Source organism: Ostrea edulis, chromosome 7, assembly GCF_947568905.1.
Source record: "Ostrea edulis chromosome 7, xbOstEdul1.1, whole genome shotgun sequence".
Classification (NCBI taxonomy): Eukaryota; Metazoa; Mollusca; class Bivalvia; order Ostreida; family Ostreidae; genus Ostrea; species Ostrea edulis.
The window spans coordinates 46,699,378-46,722,680 of NC_079170.1; the positions used below are offsets into that span (position 1 = coordinate 46,699,378).

Here is a 23,303-nt window from a genome sequence, read left to right on the forward strand (position 1 = left end):
ATTTACCTTTGACCTATAACTAGTGGCGTCTCATTATGAGAGAAAAAATTTCTACGGAACATAAAAACGACCAATCAATCTACAATATTCTAATCACGTTTTTCACTTTCTGCAACATATCACTATCATGTGTTTTTGATATGCGTTATTCATAAAAAATACTCGCCTTTAGATCATTAACAGAAACTTTATTTCAGACATTTTTGGTAATTGTGTAAACTGATGATGCTTATTTTCCCAGACACCTGATCATACCTCTTGTTTTCCAGAGGTTCATGTTTGCCCCGTTCTAGATTTTGCATTGTTTATCGAACTGACGAGATTAATCACAGTTTGTCATTTTCACCTATGTAGTGCATTTAGTGAATATTACGAAATATAATGGTCTGTCTGAATATTTAACTGACATATGAAATAAAACGCTTGGATTATTTTTATACGTGAATTGAGGGTATGTCAGATACATCAGAGAAACATATCTTAAAAATAAATTGAAATGAAATTTTCAAATTTAGGATTATTGCATTTTTTTCAAATTTGAACCAAACTCGGTCGGAATTACAACAAGAGGCCCATGGGCCACATCGCTTACCTGAGCAGCAATTCCTAGCAATGAACAAGCTCGAGCAAAACTACACAAGAAGTTTGGTTGAGAAAAATCTTTTCAAAGGTAACAACTAAAAATTCATTAATTATCAAACTTGATTATTAAACTTGACTACATATTCATTAATTATCATATGCCCTTGTAGACAGGTATGACCTTTTTATAACAAAGTTCATCTAAGTATGCTTTGTGCCGTTTAGTTTGGGTCCCTTCCCATATGAAAAGCTATCCCCTATTGTGGCCCCACCCTAACTCCAGGGGTCATGATTATTACAATTTTGAATCTCCACTTTGTCAGGAAGCATTTATGTAGATTTAAGCTTTTCTGGCCCAATGGTTTTTGAAAAGATTTTTAAATGACCCAACCCTATTTTGCATCCGTGTAATTATCTATCCTTTGAAAGGGGCATATCCCTTCATTTGAACAAATTTGAATCCCCTTCACTTAAGGATAATTTGTATAAAGTTTGATTGAAATTGGCTCAGTACATCTGAAGAAGATATTCGTATAAATCAACATGTAAAAGTTCGATCCCCTATTGTGACCCCACCCTAGCCTCAGGGGTCATCGGGGATCAAATTTGATCTATATCAGGAGGCTTTGAGGTAAATCTCCACTCTTCGGGTCCAGGGGTTCTTGTGATCGGTGACTCTGTTTCTAGGTGTATTCATTACTTTTTTCTAGAACATTTCATTTATGCTAATAGTATTGAAGCTTTTAACTTAACATCTCAGTACTTTTTAGATACTTTGCATAGCGTTCTACCAAAAAAAACCTTTAACTATTGACCTTCATAATAATGTTTTATTTTGATAATTTTATAGATGTAAAACTTATACGGTACCAATTTTGATGCACCTGATGCACATTTCGATAAATAATGTCTCTTCAGTGATGCTCAACCGAAATGTTTAAAATCCGAAATAACAATGATATTTTAGAGCTAGATATACGATTTTGTTATACCGTCATTTAATTGCATTTTGTCTATTGTCGCATTCCTCACCGCTACCCTTGTAAAACGATCTAATTTGTTTTATATACGGCACTATATAAATTTTATTTATTATTTATTTATCATAAGACTTTTAAAGGTTTTCTTTATATATTTATATGAATAACTTTGATCCCCTACTGGTGCCCTAACATATTCCTGGGTTCACGATTTTAACACATATGAACCTCCACTGTGTTAGAACGTTTTCATGTAATTTTCAGCTTTTTTGGCCCAGAGGCTCTTGAGAAGATTTTTAAATGACCCCAACTTATTTTGTCATTATATCCCCTTTGAAAGGGATATGAGTTGAATAAACTTGAATCCCCTTTACCCAAGGATGTTTTGTGCCAAGTTTGATTGAAATTAGTCCAGTGGTTCAGGACAAATGAGAAAAGTTTATGACAACGACGGACAACGGAAAGTTTTGATCAGATAAGCTTATTTGAGCCTTCGTCTCAGGTGAGCTAAAAAGTGGTCATAGAGAACTTTGTCATCAGAAAAGTACATTCCTTTGATGTCAAATGGTTTACAAGTTAAATGACTTTATAAAGGGAACTTATTTCTTGATGAATAGTCCATGCAATTAGCAACAATATGATTATCATAACCCAAACAGTGAATTGCAAGACTACTCAACAGAATTTTGTTAAATTTTATAGTTAAGAACGACACACTGTGTGGATGTGCATATTCCCAGGAAGTTCTTATTCAGTAATTTTTCTTGGAGCTATGCCTCTTTTGATCGTAGAATGTCGAGTCCACCTGTCCTGTTCTTATCAGCGAAACTCCTCCGAGACCGTTCAACAGAGTTTCGTTGAAGTTTGTTGTTACATGTAGAGGACACATTGTGTAGATGTGCATATTCCCAGGAATTCTGATTCATTAATTTGCCTGGGAGTTATGCCCTTTTATTGAACATAGAACTTACGCCAAAATAGGACGATTTTAACAACTTGTATCAACCGGTTTCACAGAGTTCTTGAAAACGTTTTAATCTATCAGACATTTAGACTAATAACACTGGGAATCTTATCAACCCGAATAATGTCTTATTAGCCCGAACAATTTCGTGGAAGTTTAAGTAACAAATTACATGTCATTAAGCAATGAACAGAACTATAATCAAATTCAATTCCATTGACTTTTTCTTTGAAATTGACATTGTTCCAAATACCCGTTTCCAGTTGAAAACCCCTGTCCCATACTCCCAACATGCTAATATTCAAATAAACATTGAGATGTGGAGGCAAGCATCTAAAATACTACTACAATTGATGTGGATTACTTTTGAACTTTAAAATGATAATTTTACTGAATGTTCCATACTTGATGTATACTTGTTGTACAACTAAGATAAATGATTGTGTTGTATTTTTCTGCGTGTATCAATTCTTTGTTAAATTGGAAGCAAAGGAAGAGTAATACTTTTATATTGATGTGTGATCTTTTAACTACGATGTTAATCTAGATTAACATTATCCATACTTAATAGCTAAGTTTATAATGATACCTTGGAATTCATGTGATGCTATATTTGCTAGGTAAAACTCTTTCTGAAACTCGAGACTGGATGCTACAATGGGCATTATTCTCAGACCAACGAGGATTGACAAGATGACGCTAAAATGGACATCACATAACAAACACTGAAATAGATATATCTTGACCGGAGAACTGACCAACGAGGGTGGTCAGGTGTTAGTAATGAACAGCATACTTGGTCTCGGTATACATGTATATTTTGCGACTCGTGAACTCTGGACAGATTAAGATTCAAGATTATACGATCTAAAAGAACTTATCAATACGTCGCCTCCCCTGTACTAGTGCCTTAGAACTTATCAATACGTCGCCTCCCCTGTACCAGTGCCTTAGAACTCATCAATACGTAGCCTCCTCTGTACTAGTGTCTTAAGACTTATCAATACGTCGCCTCCCCTGTACTAGTGTCTTAAGACTTATCATTATGTCGCCTCCCCTGTACTAGTGTCTAAGACTTATCAATACGTCGCCTCCCCTGTACTAGTGTCTTAAGATTTATCAATACATCGCCTCCTCTGTACTAGTGCCTTAGGACTTTTGTTTCGATTGAACTCTTGTAACTGTGTGATTTTTATTTTCTACGTTAATAAATTCATTTGTAAACAAACATCGGGCGTTGTGTTACACAAATGCCATTTCTTATTCTCATAAACACATTTTAATTTAAGGCAGTCTACTCGAGTAATTTTGACATGTAATTATGCATCAAATCACGCAAATATTTTGACTTAAAAATCTTTTATTGTCAAACAAAACACCATTTTCATTTAGTCGATAGATTGATTCTTAACGGAAACACAAATGAAAATTCATATGTAATTTTGAGCTTATATCATTCGTTCGATGGTGATATCACACTTCATATGAGATGTTTTAAAGAGCCATTATTAAAAATAAAGGTTTAGTGTAAAAATTAGCACAACAATACTGTTTTATAGTATCGCTTTGGTCGGACAATAACATAACAGCTTTATGACGGTACAAATCGCAAGGTGATTCTGCTTATTCCATGATACAGGGCTTCGCAGTGATTTTTTCCAGTGAATCCATCTTCACTACTTGAATTAGATTCCTGCGTAGGGAAGTGAAAGTTGTATCGGGCTTTCGTATCCTCATCCCCGTGCTACGTGGAGTGGATTATCATTGGCGCCATTACTCAGTAATAGCTTCACCGTGCTGTCATGTCTATTATAACAAGCTATATACAGAGGACTGGCTGAATTCTTCTCACTTGAATTAATATCGGCGCCCTTGTTCAATAACAGTTGTACCATGCTGTCATCTCCATTATAACAAGTTATATATAGAGGACTGACTGAATTATTCTCACATAAATTAATATTGGCGCCATTGTTCAGTAACAACTGTACCGTGCCGACATATCGATTTTGACAAGCCACATGCAGAGGACTGAATCCATTGTTATTAAATAAATCAATATCGCCGCCATTGTTGAGTAATAGTTGCACCGTGTTGTCATGCCCATCATAACAAGCTGCATGAAGAGGACTGGACCCATTTTTCTTGCATAAATTAATATCAGCACCATTGTTCAGTAATAGTTTTACCGTGCTGTCATGCCCATTTTCACAAGCTGTATATAGAAGACTGACTTCATTCTTCTTATATGAATTAATATCAGCACCATTGTTCAGTAACAGTTGCACCATGCTGCCATGCCCATTTTCACAAGCTATATATATGGGACTTGCTCCATCATTGTCATATAAATTAATATCGGTGCCATTGTTCAGTAAAAGTTGTACCGTTCTGTCATGTCCATTATAACAAGCTACATGTAAAGGACTTGATCCATTCTTCGTACATAAATTGATATCGGCGCCATTGTTCAGTAGCAGTTGTACCGTGTTGTAATGTCCATTTTCACAAGCCATGTATAGGGGACTGGCTCCCGTTTCATGACGTAAATTAATATCGGCGCCATTGTCTAGTAAGTACTGCACTGTGGCACGGGAATCTCTCACAGTAAATGATTCCGTTTCCTCACCATTCAATACCGCACACATCAATGGCGATAAACCGTGACCATCAAAGATGTTCATGCTCCCAGTATCATGGATGAGTACTAATGTTTTTGTCATTTCAAGATTATGGAACAATGATGCCATGTGTAAAGCATAAAATCCTCCCCATATCACATTAGAGTATTTAACGGCATACTTTTGTGAATAAACATCATATAATACCGTGTTTCCATTGGCGCATATCGAAGCAAATGTAGAAAATTCATCAGATGGTGCGAAATTCTTTAAGCAGTATAATGCTATCTCATCATGGCAAAATATAATTAGAGCACTTAGTGGAGTTACTTCCCCTTGAGTTAAAAAGAAGCCAAGTCTTGATATCGTGCTGTTTTCCTTTACTTTTCCTAATTCATATGCATCGACTTCCACAAGTGTACGTTTCAAATCGAGTGAAACATCATTTTCCTCTTCTAAGTGTTTTATGAAAGACTCGATTACCAACTTGTTTCGCAAACATGGATTGAGGACCACATCAAGTAGATGTTCAGTCTGTATATCCAACAAAAATCTTTGCACAAGATCATCTATGTACCCGTCAGGCAAGTAAACAGTGAGAGGACCACACTCTTGTTTTCCATCTTCTATTTTCACTCTTCGTCGTAGGAAGCCATTGTCAGCGTATTTGATTGTTTGTTTTGGACATCTAGCTCCAATAACGACTGCGGTTATTTCCTGGACAAAATCATGTATGAATTTGTAGGAATTACCCACACGCCTTACAAAGAACCCTTCCAGTGCTTCAAAACCTTTAGTCATGCTAGTGATTGGTGTGTTGTCGGGAAGGCCACCCATTTTAGGAATGTCTTTCAAGTTCTCGTCTGGAAAATGTGAGTTACGAAGATCCGCCATGTTCTCTACGTTCATATTGTTGTTGGAAACTACTAGGGAAATCAGCGCGCTGTACTTTGATGTATCTCTGTCCTTATACATTTCAATTTCTTCTCTCACGTTTTCAAATGGTTTCCTAAAGAAACTAACCCCTGTATCCTTGTTTTTCGGTTTATTGGAAAACATTTTGCATAGCAATGGAAAGTAAGCATATGTTCTAAGTATTTCCTCAGTCTCGTCTTCTGTAAACTTAATATTTCCGGTATATTGATGCAGTATTTTTCGTTTTTCGTTCGTGGAAAGCTTACACGCTCCATCATCTATCCTTACTGAATTATTGCTCTCCTTTATCATTCCTTTCAATCTCTCATCGTGATATACACACCATCTACACGACAAAATAATTTTTACTTCTTTTAAATATGATTTCAAGGTCCTCTCACATCTTTTCCATTTTTCGTATTCAAAATCACTGAGAGACTCTTTTCCAACCGGATCGTGAAACACAAACAGTTTCTTAGAAAGTCCAGTAGAGCAGGCCTCTTTTATTTCCTTGACGTCGTCAACAGGAATAACGTCCCATCCCTGTCCCTTGTATTTCAGGGCAGCGTGTTGTATAATGGCTGACTTTCCAGATCCAGAATTTCCCACGACTGTAACGAAGTTTTGTTTCTTTAATTTATCTTCAACTGTTCCACTAGCCTTGGTGGGCACGAACAACTTGTCGTCCTCATTCCAATCCACAAGAATGGGATTTTTCAAATTGTGATCTAAAAATACTTCATATTATTAAATATTCATGTTTTATCATCGCATTACAGTCAACTAATTTTCAAGGCTAGAAATCGCATACAGTTGTATACGCATCCAAGATAAATACTAAACTTTCCAAAAGCTATAAGCATTTTAATCTGAAAATTTATCACTTTCAGAATTTTTTTAATATTCCCAAAACTGTACTTTTACAAGCATCCTTTCTATGTTGAACAATTAACATGAATTGGTAACATAAGATACAATAAATGTACTGACACAAAAAAATAACTATTGTAAACATTTGTATTTAACTGTACTTGATTAAGTGACGTTTATGCATCATCGTTCTGTTTTACCAATAAACAGTGAATCGTATACGTAGAAGATTTATTTCATCATATCAAAATTTCCTTTCTAATGTGTTTTAGATAACATTTCTTTTTTTTTTTTTTCTTCTTCCTTTTTTTAATGTATGTAGTTTTAAGAACCCGTGTATAGTTAATGCAGAAGGATGATAAAATATAAAATGAAATAGCTGCACGTTAAGTCGGAGTTCGTTGTCGGCACTTTTTCATATACTCGTAGTATTTATCGTCAAATAGACCCGGATATTATGGCCCAGGTGTTAAGAACCCGGATGTTATGAATGCTTACGATTATCGTGCAATTCTTCACTCCCCTCCACCTCCTCTTCACCTACAGAGATGGAAATTCAATACACATATATAATACTAATTAACATCAATGTGGGGCAATAGATTATCTCTTATATAACCCCTACACAACGGAATATACCCGCATTTCGCCGTTTAAACGATGGAATTATGTGTGTTTATGTGCGAACGTCATGAGCAAAGAAATCGAATGGCGAGGCGGCTACCTAATTCAAGTGATGCTTCATTTTTCGGTGTTAGGGCCATTTAAACGGCGATAGCATCGTATTAATCATGATCTATTTATAGAATAATCTTCTCGCGTCTTGTAAGATAGATCAACAAAATAAATTTTAAGAGGTAGGTAAAGCAGCTGATGTTGCTGAATTCCCACTTTTCAATATGGAGTCAGCTCTGACTCTCCCGCACATGTCACAATATAATAGCGGGGGTAAGAGTCAGAGGAATCTCGGATTACTACAGTTGGTGACGTCTCATTGCGAGTGTAAACTTTTCAATGAAACATAAAATATACAAAAAATACAATACATTATAAGGAAATATGTAAATGGGGAGAAATCGATGCGGTGCAATATATTGATATGATATGGTAAAGTGTAGAAATATAAATCAATCGTACATATTCTTTGGTTGTTTGATTTACGCCCCATCGAGAATTTTTCATTCATATTAAGACGACACCAGATGCAGATAAAATACCAGTTTATAGACCTATACTTAGGGCCTAGGGCGTACAGTACCAGTAAGTATTCTTTAACGTCTCAACGCCTGACACGAACGGAACCTCCCTACATGTATCCGAAAGACCCATGGTTCTCATTTCCAGTTGCTGAGAGTTTGACAATGTAAATATGTCTTAGGTTTGACGCGGCCATGTCATGAGCGCGTGGCTAGAATTCACGACCTCCCAATCACGAAACGAACGCTCTACCACTGAGCTACCGCGACTGGTAAATCGTACAAACGTCCCGTTATGAAATAAGACCAGATTTGTCTACGTCACAGGAAATGGCATTGTCGATGAGATAACAATTTTTTGTACATACAATGCATGCAAGAAAGTAAATATCGAATTTAGATTACTTTTCTAAATGCAAAATAACACACATTCAACACTTTATCTACTAAATTACATTGGTGCTCGAAACTTTTTGAGTTTTAGGAAAAGTAAAAACGTATTAAAAACTTGCCTGCATTTGGTGGTATGTTGTATGTGCCTTCAGGAAGTAAAGGTCTGTTCTCCATTTCACCTGAATTTAGTAGTCTGTTGCTGTCAAGAAATAGAGGGTGATATCCTTTTCACCTGCAAGGAAAAATGGAATAAAAAGAAATTGACACTAAACCGCTAATCCAGGCTGTTATTTGAATACGGGATATCGGAACTAGAAAATTTTGGAACTCTTCAGAAAAAGAAGTTACGAAAATTATGCGTCACTTGGGCAACTCTTGTATACATACAATTTAGTGATGGCTAAAGACGACTCACTTCTGATATAAAAATACATGTATATGCCTGGTTTAAAGATTATTTTTCAGAATGTTGCAAGTGAATGCCCTTGTACTAAAGCACGAGTTATTGGATTAAGTTTCTGATGTTTGGTAGCAGAGATAAAACAAAAGAAAAAGTATATCCCCCCCCCCCCCCCCCCCCCCCGTTTTCCTGATATTGCGTTAAATTATCACATACAACATTAAAGATTGTTATTAGTACATACAAGCATCGATTCATTAGCTGGTCACTTGATATAGTAGCAGTGAATGGTACTGGAAATGCAAGGTTAGATCGATATGAGTTCAACTCGTGTACTGAGGAACTCAAGAATACCCCCCCTTTTTTTTTTTTACGATTTGGGGGTTTGAGCAGAACTGCTTTTCTTGCTAAGATTTTTCATATTTTAAAATAAATATAACGACATTTTTTTTTCTTCATTTGTTTCGCGCTCTTCAGTTTAAAAACTGGTGCTAAAATGTGCCTGGATTCACAATCTGTTAGTACATAAGAAACATGTGCTTGTTTACTGAATAGTTGCCTAAATTAACACAGAAAACGTGATCTCGTTGAACATACTAAATATTAAAACCAGGACGGAATCGGGGACGAAATGATGCTTCCGATATTCCGTATTACATTCAACAATCTCGTTTAATGTCAACATTTCGGGAATTCAACGGTCGTGATAATGATCTTATTTGCAAAAATACCATGTCATTTATGATTTGATATAACATTATTCCGTCATAATTAGTTCTAATTTGAAAAAAGGTGTTTAGAGTAATAATGGTAGTCTTGTAAACAGGTTAATACATTAATCTAAAGTATTTTGTATCTTCCATTCCCCTCTCACCGCCGCGGTGGTCTAGAAGTCAGAGTGTTCGCCCCGCATGCGCAAGGCCGGGGTTAAAATCCCGGCCGTGACATACTTAAGTTGTTAAAACAGGTAGTGGCATTCCATCGCCAAACGCTCGGCATCAGGTGTGGATGTCACGGGTCCTCGGAGATGACCTAAAAAACGGATGTCCCGTGTCACAGTAGGTGTAGCACGCTAAAGAATCATCACTGCCCAAAGGCCGTAAGCGCCGAGCAAAGGCCTAAATTTGAAGCCCTTCACCGGTCTTTGTGACGTCTCCGTATGAGTGAAAAATTCTCGAGAGAGACGTTAAACAAGATACAATCAGTCCATTCCCCTCTCTGTAATGTATGACTGTACATTCATGAGAATATTAATTGAATGTTGTTTAACGTCCCTCTCGAGAATATTTCACTCATATGGAGACGTCACCACTGCCGGTGAAGGGCTGCAAAATTTAGGCCTATACTCAGCGCTTAAGGCCATTGAGCAGGGATGGATCTTTATCGTGCCAAACCTGCTGTGACACGGGACCTCGGTTTTTGCGGTCTCATCCGAAGGTCCGCCCCATTTAGTCGCCTCTTACGACAAGCAAGGGGGCACTGATGACCTATTCTAATCCGGATCCCCATGGGAACATTTATGAGAATAAAGAATTGAATTGAACTGTAATCTCTGATTGCCTGACACTGGGGCTATTGTAACTATTCGTATGCAATATCTGATTGCCTAACATTGGGCCTATTGTGTCTAATTTTCTGTAATATCTGATTGCCTGACACTGGGGATAGTGTGAATATTTTTCAGTAATCTGTTTGCCTGACACTGGGGATAGTGTGAATATTTTTTCAGTAATCTGTTTGCCTGACACTGGGGATAGTGTGAATATGTTTCAGTAATCTGTTTGCCTGACACGGGATAGTGTGAATATGTTTCAGTAATCTGTTTGCCTGACACTGGGGATAGTGTGAATATGTTTCAGTAATCTCTGATTGCCTGACACTGGGGATAGTGTGAATATGTTTCAGTAATCTGTTTGCCTGACACTGGGGATAGTGTGAATATCTTTCAGTAATATGTTTGCCTGACACTGGGGATAGTGTGAATATCTTTCAGTAATCTCTGATTGCCTGACACTGGGGATATTGTGAATATGTTTCAGTAATCTGTTTGCCTGACACTGGGGATAGTGTGAATATGTTTCAGTAATCTGTTTGCCTGACACTGGGGATAGTGTGAATATGTTTCAGTAATCTGTTTGCCTGACATTGGGGATAGTGTGAATATTTTTTAGTAATCTGTTTGCCTGACACTGGGGATAGTGTGAATATGTTTCAGTAATCTGTTTGCCTGACACTGGGGATAGTGTGAATATGTTTCAGTAATCTGTTTGCCTGACACTGGGGATAGTGTGAATATGTTTCAGTAATCTCTGATTGCCTGACACTGGGGATATTGTGAATATGTTTCAGTAATCTGTTTGCCTGACACTGGGGCGAGTGTGAATATGTTTCAGTAATCTGTTTGCCTGACACTGGGGATAGTGTGAATATTTTTTCAGTAATCTGTTTGCCTGACACTGGGGATAGTGTGAATATGTTTCAGTAATCTGTTTGCCTGACACTGGGGATAGTGTGAATATGTTTCAGTAATCTATGATTGCCTGACACTGGGGATAGTGTGAATATGTTTCAGTAATCTGTTTGCCTGACACTGGGGATAGTGTGAATATGTTTCAGTAATCTGTTTGCCTGACACTGGGGATAGTGTGAATATTTTTTCAGTAATCTGTTTGCCTGACACTGGGGATAGTGTGAATATGTTTCAGTAATCTGTTTGCCTGACACGAGATAGTGTGAATATGTTTCAGTAATCTGTTTGCCTGACACTGGGGATAGTGTGAATATGTTTCAGTAATCTGTTTGCCTGACACTGGGGATAGTGTGAATATGTTTCAGTAATCTGTTTGCCTGACACTGGGGATAGTGTGAATATGTTTCAGTAATCTGTTTGCCTGACACTGGGGATAGTGTGAATATTTTTCAGTAATCTGTTTGCCTGACACTGGGGATAGTGTGAATATGTTTCAGTAATCTGTTTGCCTGACACTGGGGATAGTGTGAATATGTTTCAGTAATCGGTTTGCCTGACACTGGGGATAGTGTGAATATGTTTCAGTAATCTGATTGCCTGACACTGGGGATAGTGTGAATATGTTTCAGTAATCTGATTGCCTGACACTGGGGATAGTGTGAATATGTTTCAGTAATCTCTGATTGCCTGACACTGGGGATAGTGTGAATATGTTTCTGTAATCTCTGATTGCCTGACACTGGGGATAGTGTGAATATGTTTCAGTAATCTGATTGCCTGACACTGGGGATAGTGTGAATATGTTTCAGTAATCTGTTTGCCTGACACTGGGGATATTGTGAATATGTTTCAGTAATCTGATTGCCTGACACTGGGGATAGTGTGAATATGTTTCAGTAATCTGATTGCCTGACACTGGGGATAGTGTGAATATTTTTAGTCAGTTACTTACTCGGCCTACGCACACTTTGTTCACTCAGTTATGAAGCGCCTATTGCAATTGTTTTAATGACCTTCTACGTCAAGAGGTCATCAGCCCTCTGAAATTCACTTTAAAAAAGGACATGCAACACGCTAATTAAGTCTGGTTCCCCAATTCGGGAACCAGAATAATGAGCGAGTAAACATACAGTTTCCATACGCTTAACGCCACATGTTCTCGTCATTTGAGAATCTAAAAACAGGGCACAAGAACAACGGGCACGGCGGCCTCGGCGGCTTTTGGGGTCAAAATGGGTTCCCGAAAGTATGTTATAAAACAAGGTATCAGGTCTTGGGAAATGATTGGTTGTATATTGTTTAACGCCCCTCTCGAGAATTTTTCACTCATGTGGAGACGTCACCAAGACCGGCGAAGGGCTTCAAATTTAGGCCTAAATTAGAATATATATGCTCGGCGTTTACGGCAGAGTTCTTGAAAAGTGTCGGTAATGTCGGATTATCCGATAAAAGTAGTAAATGTCCGACACAAGTTACTTAATTGTCGGTCCGATGGCCGATAAAAGATCGGGATCGAAGTCCGTTTTTTACCGGGAAAAATGGCGGCCATGTGGCCCATAAATTTTCAAACCGATGCTAAATCCGGCAAGACATTGAAACGTAAACGTGAGGAATCTGTTGTGAGAACTACGAGGAGAAAAGAAACCGGGAATCTGGGAGACAATGGCTTTTGTTTGATGCGGTTTTACCTATTGCTAGGTGACACCATCTGCTCAAAGTCGCGAGACCAACTACACCCGGACAAAAGTGAGAGAGAGAGTAATTTAAACGATTGCAGAGGAAGATGAGAAAGAAGTTGAGAGGAATAGACAGGATAGAGAGAAAAGTGGAGGGTGAGAGAGAAGTGGAGGATGGGACAGAAGTGGAGGATGAGAGAGAAATGGAGCAAAAAAGTGACTCGGTGAATTGAGGAAGATTCAGAGTGTGAGGAAGATGCGAAAGGGTATGAAAGGAGAATTTATGAACGTATAGCTGAGATGGAGATTGAATACAATAACACAAAGTCATGTAGTTGATTATAAATAAAATTTATAAAAACCTCAAAAGCAATGCATTTTTTTCTGGACTGACAAAATTTTGTTTGGGCTGACACTATTTCTAACAGTATCGGACCAAATGTCTGACACTTCAAAAGAAATTTCAAGAACTCTGTTACGGTCATTGTTAAAGTTATATCCTAGGACCCGTGACATTCACACCTGATACCGAGCGTTTGGTGATGGAACTGTCACTACCTGTTTTAAAAACAGTATGTCGGGGGCTGGATTCGAACCCCGACCTGCGGGGCGAACACTAAACCTCTAGACCACGCGGCGGTAAATGAAAACGAATGACACGGTAGTTCAAAAGAAAGTAGAAATTGAGAAAATATGCATTTTGTATGTGTTTTAACGACAATTCCTACAATGAAAATCAACTTAATGTTTTCATAAGCAAAATGAATACAATTTATCGTACGGAATTCCCCATGATTTCTCAATAAAGTCCAACTGAAAACGTGGGGAAAAGTGGTATAGAGTATATGCTGGGAAGGGGTAAATAAATATATTTCAACTGTTGAGCATCATAGAAAAACCAGTTCCTTATTTTGTAAGAAGTGTTATATTGTACCTGCATTCTGTATTATAACCAAACTAAGCTAACGATTATACATATCAACCCATCTGTTCATTTCTTCTATTTTGTCCTGAGCTGAATAACCAAAGAAACACGGTTTGCTTCATTTTTGTCAACAAACTCACGTGCAGTATGTAACAATATTCTTCTATTTGACATACATGTACTATTAAAGTATTAACGTTACCCTGTACGTTTCATGAGTATTTACAATGACGTAATTTACGATTGTCACCATTGAAAATTGAGAGTTCAGTTTTCAGAATTGTTTACATTCGATACGGAAAGAGTTAACTATAATGGTGGGTTTAAATATCAAAGATAGTTTGTAATTACAAATACTATTGCCCGAGGGTTGTTTTGTTATCTTTATTCTAACCATTGTGATGTCTACATACCATGATTCTCCGTGTTTGTTAAATCACAAATGCGATGGCGTGAACTTGAAGTTCTCGTCAAATTAGATTTATCGATTATATTTGCCTCCAATATCGAACCCGACCATATATAGCGAATCTCACTCCAAAAGTTTAAAGCTACAACCTCCACGGCATTTTCTATTAATTTTTACCCGCAAACAAGACTACCCTCATATCTACGTATTTTTCACATGTGTTTAAACTGTCTGAGGCAACTCAGGATGTAGTCTCAACTCCCCACATAAAATATTGTCTCTAGTGTTAACAATAAAGATTATTTCTACAAATTACATAAAAAATTCCCAGTAAGGGGTACAAAAATTAAGAGAAAAGAATAAAAGGAAATAAAAAGAATTTAAAAAAAAACGCTCATGAAAAACATATTCTTTTGACCACATGAGATTGGACACAATACTGGTGTGATACTTATATGCTTAGGCCTATCTAGCAGGGGTACTTCAAGCCTTCGTACTTTTATATGCTTATTTAGGAAGGGTACTTCACACCTAAATAATAAACAAACATGTTTTATGTATCATCAAGGCACATCTCATTCCCTTATACATATTTAGCGTCTTTAATGACTTATCTACCAATACAATCATCTATAGGCATTCTCTTTCCAGACCAATTTATCATTCCTAATCCTTACTTAGGCCAACCAGTCGTCCATTGCCTGGACACTTTGTTTACATGCCGTCCACTACCAGGACACATTACACACAAGTGACGTGAAAAACTCCGTTGCTTACGTACTTGCGTTCAATGTTTCGCCTAGTGTCCGCATTCAGTTTTAACAACATTTCGAAAGTTTTCGGCTGTGTTACTGAGCAGTCAGCTACTTTGAAGCCATAGTAAGTGTGACAAAGGAAATAACTCGTCTACTAGCCGTGTATATAAAAACTAATGACTTTCATGGACGGTGTGCGGAATATACCTGGTCTGCACGTGATCGATGTAAACCAATGATAAAGCTACATATATTATGAATCCTGGTGGGCGATGTAAGCATACCTTCTTTGAACTCTATGATTTTTAATGGGGAAATGATTTAGTTCATGGTTCATCAAACGTCTCCTTTTGAATATTTCCCTATCATTTTCCTTGAACAGCTTCCAAAAGAGTACACGTGCGGTGTACTTATGAATTATTAAATATTTCCATACTATAAAAATGTTTTGTTGTAATAAAATCTTTGTTTCGATTTTTTTTGGTCCCATATGCATCTAATTGGGGTCAACAGAAGTAAAAAATATTGATTTTCACTAATGGTTTGCAATTAGTCTTTCGATTTAGACAGGTTTAAAAATAATCAAGCAAACGATAAAAGCTTCTGAAGAATAGAAGTTTTAATTAAAGAAAACACAATTATTCATTGAACAAGGTATCTTGATGAAGTAGAAGCTGTAACCAGCTCTGTAAATCACGTGTATTAGTGAAGTGAACCTGAAAGTTTAGATTACTGTAGGACAGGGAAAAAAAATCGCTATTAGACACAATGCAATAAAGATGATAACTGACTATGCAGAAATTTTGTGTTTCCCAGAATATTTCACACAGTAAATGAACAAGCTAAATTTAGATCTCTGTGAAATGATAAATCTTCATTTCTATATCATAGTGAATGATATCGCATGCTCAAAACAGATGATGCTTAGATAAGCGACACACATTTGCATCTTCTTAAAATCCCGGGGCTAGTTTGGCGAAAGAATAATATGAAAATTAGAAAATTTTTGGTTGGACAAGGTCAGGATTTGAACTGTCCTCCCCCTGTATCCACCACTCCCCAGAGTGAGCCCCAGCAATTCTTAGAAGTATAGTGGAAATATTTAAAAATGGTTATGTATGCAATAGTTTTGATATATATGCATTTCAGAGACAACGAACAGTGATGAATCTTATAATTCCTGTACAGAATACAAAATTACGAATAGGGCAAATAGGGCGAATAGGGCAAATATGCCTTTGGACATACTAGAGATGGGACAAGGTGCCAAAGAGAAATAAGCACCCCTTGTCCACATCCACCGTGAGCCCTATATCTTTAGCAGGCTGACGGAGTAATCCGTATTCAAATCCAGTGTGTAAAGAACGGCCCAACAATTGGTAAGAAATTGTGAAGATAAAGATCACGAATATTGTTCAATCTCGTAACTCTTATAAAGAATACAAATTTAAGCGTACGGCAAACACGGACCCCTGGATATACCAGAGGTGGGATCAGGTGTCAAGGAGGAGTAAGTATCCCCCATCCCCCAGTCAAACCCGCTGTGAGCCCTATACATTGATGGGGTAAACGGGGTAATCCTCAGTCAATATCAGTGCGCAAAGGTTTGAAACATGTCAGACAGCATATTGGTCAATGACAAGTTGTAATTATGAATCAGATCGTTGTAACCACCATACAATTTGCGAAACGCGGACTTGAAACGAGGCTGTTGTAGGCATGTGCTTCATGTTAAAGTACATGTAGTGAAATTATATCTTGTTTTAAGATCGTATAAGATGCACATATATTATTCTCAACAAATGTTGACATTCTAAAGCTTAAGAAAATTTAAAATTGTGTTTTTGTCGAAAAATTTTCGATTGATAAGAAAGTGCTAAGAAAACATCTTATGAGTCCTGGCATTTATAGTTTATCATATCTTGTCAATCGGTATCATGCAAACATTGACTTTGATGAAGTCAATACATCGCTTTATCAACCCCAGGGAAATGGCATTTACCAAAGTCAAGTTATGACGTCTCCAAATCTTAGGCTTTTGAAGTTAAGTAGTGGAATAATGATACATTATTTTTTATACAGAATGATATCTGCATACAGCAGATTTATCATCATAACTTTACTGTGTAAATGTTGTATACTGCAGAGATTTTATCCTCTTTCAAAGGGACTCGCTCACAAAGTCACAAGAACATTGGCCGTTCACAAATGTAAAACCATGGTGTTTCACAATTCATATTGTAGTATTCGGAACGAAATAGAATTAGACAGTCTTCATTCGTCGCATTTGGTTCTGCAGGCGCCCATAAAAGTATATGGATATCGGATCCGTCTGAAAACGTCCACGCTTCGTCTCTTCTATTTCCATCTATGTACAAGAATGATTCAGCAAGTCCTATAAAATCCAGAACACACTCTATAAATCCTATTATAATATGTACCAAAGCAAAATACAATACGTGTATCCGAACAAAGATTATGATAGGATATAAATGACAAACTAACTGACATAAAGTTTTCATGCGGTTTTATTTCATATTGTTCTCGAAGTGAAATGGTATCTTTAAACTGATGTATTCCATTAAAGAGAAATATTCATCACTGCGTATGTCTTTGTGTTGTACTTGTAATTATCATAATCTCAAAAGTCAAAGAGCGTTTGTACATGTACCTGCAAGAGAGATTTCGTTGATGGTAAAGTAAAACATTAACTCTGATGTTATGCGAAGGAGATGTCCGCCCGATTTCTCGCAGTCGTCTATGGCACCTTTCTGTTTCTTTAATTCTCTGTGGAGTTTGAGACACTGTGTCGTTCCATCAATGACAACGTATCCAAACTCTTCACATTTTGCTGTAGATAAAACAATTAGAAATTACTAAAATGGGATTTTGAATTGGTATGATTTGACTTTTTAATGTCAACTTAATGCTTTCAAAAATTACAAATATTGACTATATCATTACGATACACCACTCTCTGTAAAATTACAAACATTGAATATACCATTGACATAAACTACACGTACCACACTGTAAACCACTGTCATTAATTTTGTTACTTATTTAATCAACAGCTGACGTGAATTCCATTTGAAACTTCTTTTTTTGGCAAATTTTGAACATTGTTCCATAAAATCATAAACATTGAGATCTTCATAAAACGTTACTAGAAGATTGCGTTGAATTTTCCCATACTTTGAAAATAGTCATCGAACACAAAACACAGTAAATACTTCATTTACATGAATATTGCATACAAGTTAGGATAACACAGGAAATTGTCAACCTGAGAAAACATTGTAGAATGAGATGAAGCGAACGCCCTCATCGCTCATCTACCGCGACCAGTTTTTCGTTTTATTTGTTTGCAGTTGCTCGGTGAAACTAGACACACCAAGGATGCGGCTTCTGACTGTACAATAATTTCCAATATCAGTAAGTCATTGAATGATCAAGAGGCAGAGCTTAAATACTGTTCAATAATCCCAGCTTCAGGAACCAGTCAATTAAGGTGACTCGCTTCACCTTCAACCGCCGTGGTGGTCTAGGGGTTGAGCGTTCGCCCCGCATGCGGAGGGTCAGGGTTCGAATCCCGGCCGCAATAACTCTAAATCGTTAAAAGTGAGTGAAAAATTATCGAGAGGGACGTTACACAAGACACAATCAATCAATCAATCACTACACCTTCAAAGAGTTCAACAAATCATTGCGGAATTATTTAATCACGAAAGATATGATATATCATACATGTAAGTACACATGCAAAATGGATTTAAAAAATAAAGACAATAATTGAGAGAAACATTATTTTCATAACATTATTTCAATAAATAAGACAAAATATACTTGTGAATTTGAACTCGGAATCTGCGGGTTGGTCCCCGCAGAGCTATGTAGATATACAAACAAATCGATCACTGCAAGAAATCTAACAAAACATTTGAATCGTCATCTTGTGACGTCGTGTCATAATAATGTATAGTCTTGATGTAGTGAGCTACCTTATATTTGAAAACCATGGGTGTCAAAGAAGGCGAAAAATTGTTTGTTTTCAAAACTCATCATCAACCTCTTCGGTATTTATGGCATATTTTGTGCGGCGAAGGGGACGGAGGTTTTTATGTATACTTCCGCACAAAACCAAGGACGGCCATTTCCCTAATATTCAATCACTAACATGTATAGTACATTTTTTTCTCTCAAATTCAGCGTCCATTATTCTTTGTAAACAGTTTTGACGTAACAGTCGTCGAGTGACTTACTTGTCCAGGAAAAAGTCGGAGAGGGATAAATCCAAATATTTACATTTGCAGCTGCATTCTCCTACATAACACTATTACGAGTAATACGCATCTATCACTGCATAAATCAACTACGGGGTCAACAGAGGTCGCTGTGCGTATGAACATTTGTTAAAAGTAGGTAACAGGTATTACTTTTACTAAGGCAATACACATCTAGCAATCGCTCTCACTTACTACAGAAGTCTATCAATAGATGAAATCAACATCACAAAATGTATTCATGGTTTTATTTGTATTCCAAGCAGTGTACTTTCATCCATAATTGATCAAAGCATTTCTGTAAACAATGTCTTACTAATGTATGTCTAAAATCTCGTTTGCTACAACTTCACCCTGGTCATCGGTGATGCGGAATTGTACCTCCTGCTAGACGATGACATTATGCTTCAGCAAAAAGGTCATTCACAGGATGTTTGGCCGATAAGTCGTCAAAGTGCATTAAGACATACAGCTACACACCGCACTGCCTCCGTGCCGCAGCAGCCTTAGGTGATTGATGTCGGTTTTCAAGTGTATGTCGGGACATCGAAGCGAGGCGTCGTTAAAAACCTACTGCAGAAATTCATCGAGTCAAAAGAAGCGTTCAGTGAGCTCATGTTTATCAACAATTACATATACAAATCCAAACCGCCCCTTACCTTCGTGCAGTTCCACATTCTCTGAGATGTTCAGTTCTTTCCGGAGATTCATCTGAGCTGCGTCCTCTGTCCTGTCTATAAATGATTTGCCTACACCTGACGACTGCCGCCCTGTTCTTCATGTTCCCCCACCTCAATTAACTTCGTAATATCCACAGAATATCTTTCAAAGCAGGTCTTTAACGTAAAGTGAAAGTGCATCACAACTGTAAGTGTAACCTTGCGCACCCCCGTTTAAATCATAATTCCCCTATCCCCTCAAATTAGACATATGGAATATGGAAGAGTTTTCCAATATATACTCCCGAGTCAATGTATATGTATATATTGATGCTTTCTAGCGTCTTAAAATAATTAAAACAGTTTTTCATTTGACGAAACTTTCTTTCGTGTTGTCGTCATTTTGAACATCTATGACGCTTCGTTGTGGAGGTCAACAATTTGAAATGTATGGAAACGTGTTGTTAACACAATTAAGCAATGTTACCGATCAAAAATGTAAATATAAGTAATAAGGTATCATTTCAAAATATAGATACGGGTTGGTCACATGATCAAATTCCATGAAGCCCGAAGGGGGGGGGGGGTGCTTTTTGGAATTTGATCACGTGAACAACCCGTATTTATATCCCGATGAATATTTCAAAATGATACCTTATTTCGTAAGCATATACATAAAAATGTAAAAAGAACGAACAGTGATCAATCTCAAAACTCCTATAAGGAATACAATATATTTGGGCAAACACAGATCCCTGGACATACCAGAGGTGGGATCAGGTGCCTAGGAAGAGTAACCATCCCGTCTACCAGTCACACCTGCCGTGAGCCCTATATCTTGACCAGGTAACGGTGTTATCCGTAGTGAGAATCAGCATGCCTAGAACGGCCTAACAATCAATTTGAAACACGTCAGATAGGTAATATGTAACGTAATGACATGTAATATAAGCTATGCTAACATCAGCTATTGTTTGTAAAATAGCAATGCATTGTTACAAAAACAAAATATTTCAGAAGGCCTCTACAGTCTCATACAACCATTATCATATCTGACGTCAACAATATGTCCATTCTGCAAACAGTATCATGACGTAGATTATATTGTACTGTTTCGCCTTACAAAAGAGAGTAGATGTTCAAACGCAGCACGTGGTATCTGCAGTTGAGATTGTATCATTTTTATTTCATGGAAAATTCAGACTCTGCGCTGTAAAACTAAGATAAAATCACTTTTAACCTTAGTTTCAATTTTCAGTAATTAGAGGCTAGAGGGGTTCATGCCACCAGTGTTATTGCTTCGGAGTTTTATCATGCCAAGAACTACATGTACAAAATAAGCCTTACCAATTCTGCGATATATTCTATAATGGCTAGGAACAGCCATTCCTGGTGTAGTGGTAGCAGGAACCGAATACAAGTAACATCGACGCGCGATGTTGTTGAACAAAGCTGAGGAGCATAGCATGGACATTTGGCATTCGGAAACACATCGTATCTCAGACAGTGACGCTGTCGACTTCAGTAAAAATGGGTCAAGGTCAGTTGTGTTCATGTGGAGAATCCTCCGGAACTCAGAAGCCATGTCTGTTGCTAGGGTGAAACCTACATGACAAATTGAATGTTACTAACTCAGCTAAAATATTCAGGCATCTCTAGGAAATTTAAAAAGGGGTTATTCAGTTGCATTTGGTAACCCCACCCCACCCCAATTTTTTAAGAAACTGACATTTTACATAGTATACATTACCGCAAAACAACTTTTAGTAACACAAAATTTGTGAGCACAACTTTCTCACGAATATCTGGAGCGGATCCAGAACAGGTCGCGGTAAACGGGTTGGGTGTTTTGGGGAGGGGTGTCTAAAAAACCCAGTGGGACCGGGTCCGAAGCCCCGGTGGGAATCATGGGGCGAAGCCCTTGAAATTGCAGAGTTATGACGAAATAAGACATTTATATTTTAGTGTTTTTGGACATATTTCTTAAGAAAATGGGTCATCTGTGAAAGAGGGTGCGCGCCGGTGCTGGATCCGCCATTGGATATATATATATTGTCGCAAATTATTTACTTTCTTTAGCAAAAAGTTGAAATGCAAATATAACTCGTAGCGTACGAGGTCTATATTACTGTAACTGATGTGACTAAACTTTATCGCTTGTAAAATTAAAGTTGATTTCAGTAGTATGACGCAGGTCCATAAACTCTCATCAACGATTTTTAGGTTCTACTCGCAATTATTTCGACTGATAATTTTTATCAAATAAAATCTCTCGCATGTTATTTAAGATATTTTCCCCATCAATAAAAACAAGTAGTGTAAAGTAAATTTTATGAAAAGTTTAAGAAAACAGCAGACAAAATACGAACTTACCTATTATTGTTAATAAAATATACATCGACATGGTTAAGTCGGCAGATTAACAATATACGAAGCCGAGAAAATGCTTGCTTCTTCTTATAAAGGTTGAGATGTCGTTAAAATTTGGTATTGGTTTTTCAGTCCAACATGCTACAACAATTTAAATTACATCACAAACTAAGCAAACAGTTCAATATGTTAGAATTATGAGAACGGTAAATCTATGTTTCAAACATTTCTAATTAAGTATAATCGAATATTGCAGAACATTTTTGTCCGAAGAAAACATTAGACAAGCGGTCACGGTAACCTACATGTACATGTAATGGCGCTAGAACACTTCCTTTACGACCGGGAGATTATAGCGTCTTAGCTTAGAATCCCCTGTATGCATGCAGTATTGGGCCTACGTGTAAACTACTAAGCGGGTTCAGGTTAGAATTTCTCTTGGGAAAAATGAAGATAGGGAGGAAATCTAAATTTAAAACTAAGATTTAATTACAGCACACGTGTCTCCCACCTATCAATTATCCGGTTTTGGCTCGATTATAAGAATTCATTATGTAGTAAATGAAGATCAAACACTTATTAAAAAGATGTATTCTTTTCAACATTCAGACAAATTAGATAACATGCGCCATATGTGCACGCATTTTTTTTTTTCAATTATAAAATGTGGCCATGAATCCACAGTATTATTATTTTTTTCTTACTTACAGGTGTAATGTTTAGCACTGAAACAGCGTGTGGTGAAATTAATTATAGGTGTTTATATTTTCAGTGGAATTAAAGGCGTAGTAAAATAAATATGAAATTGTAAATTATATATATATATATATATATA

The 23,303-nt window shown here is 37.1% G+C and overlaps 2 protein-coding genes across 2 annotated transcripts; both read right to left on the reverse strand.

Moving 5' to 3' along the window:
- Nucleotides 1–3,868: 3,868 nt before the first annotated feature.
- On the reverse strand, nucleotides 3,869–7,547 carry LOC125655885 (ankyrin-1-like). The gene is made up of 2 exons (XM_056144563.1): nucleotides 7,431–7,547; nucleotides 3,869–6,790 (listed from the first exon to the last, which is right to left on the reverse strand). The coding sequence occupies exon 2, from the start codon at nucleotides 6,372–6,374 to the stop codon at nucleotides 4,260–4,262; it is 2,115 nt and encodes a 704-aa protein (XP_056000538.1). The 5' UTR covers nucleotides 6,375–6,790; nucleotides 7,431–7,547; the 3' UTR covers nucleotides 3,869–4,259.
- An 8,207-nt stretch (nucleotides 7,548–15,754) lies between these two features.
- LOC125657029 (uncharacterized) lies at nucleotides 15,755–22,529 on the reverse strand. Its single transcript, XM_048887658.2, has 4 exons — nucleotides 22,472–22,529; nucleotides 21,446–21,703; nucleotides 17,828–18,007; nucleotides 15,755–17,551 (listed from the first exon to the last, which is right to left on the reverse strand). The coding sequence occupies exons 1-4, from the start codon at nucleotides 22,500–22,502 to the stop codon at nucleotides 17,340–17,342; spliced, it is 681 nt and encodes a 226-aa protein (XP_048743615.2). The 5' UTR covers nucleotides 22,503–22,529; the 3' UTR covers nucleotides 15,755–17,339.
- Between the last annotated feature and the right edge of the window lie 774 nt (nucleotides 22,530–23,303).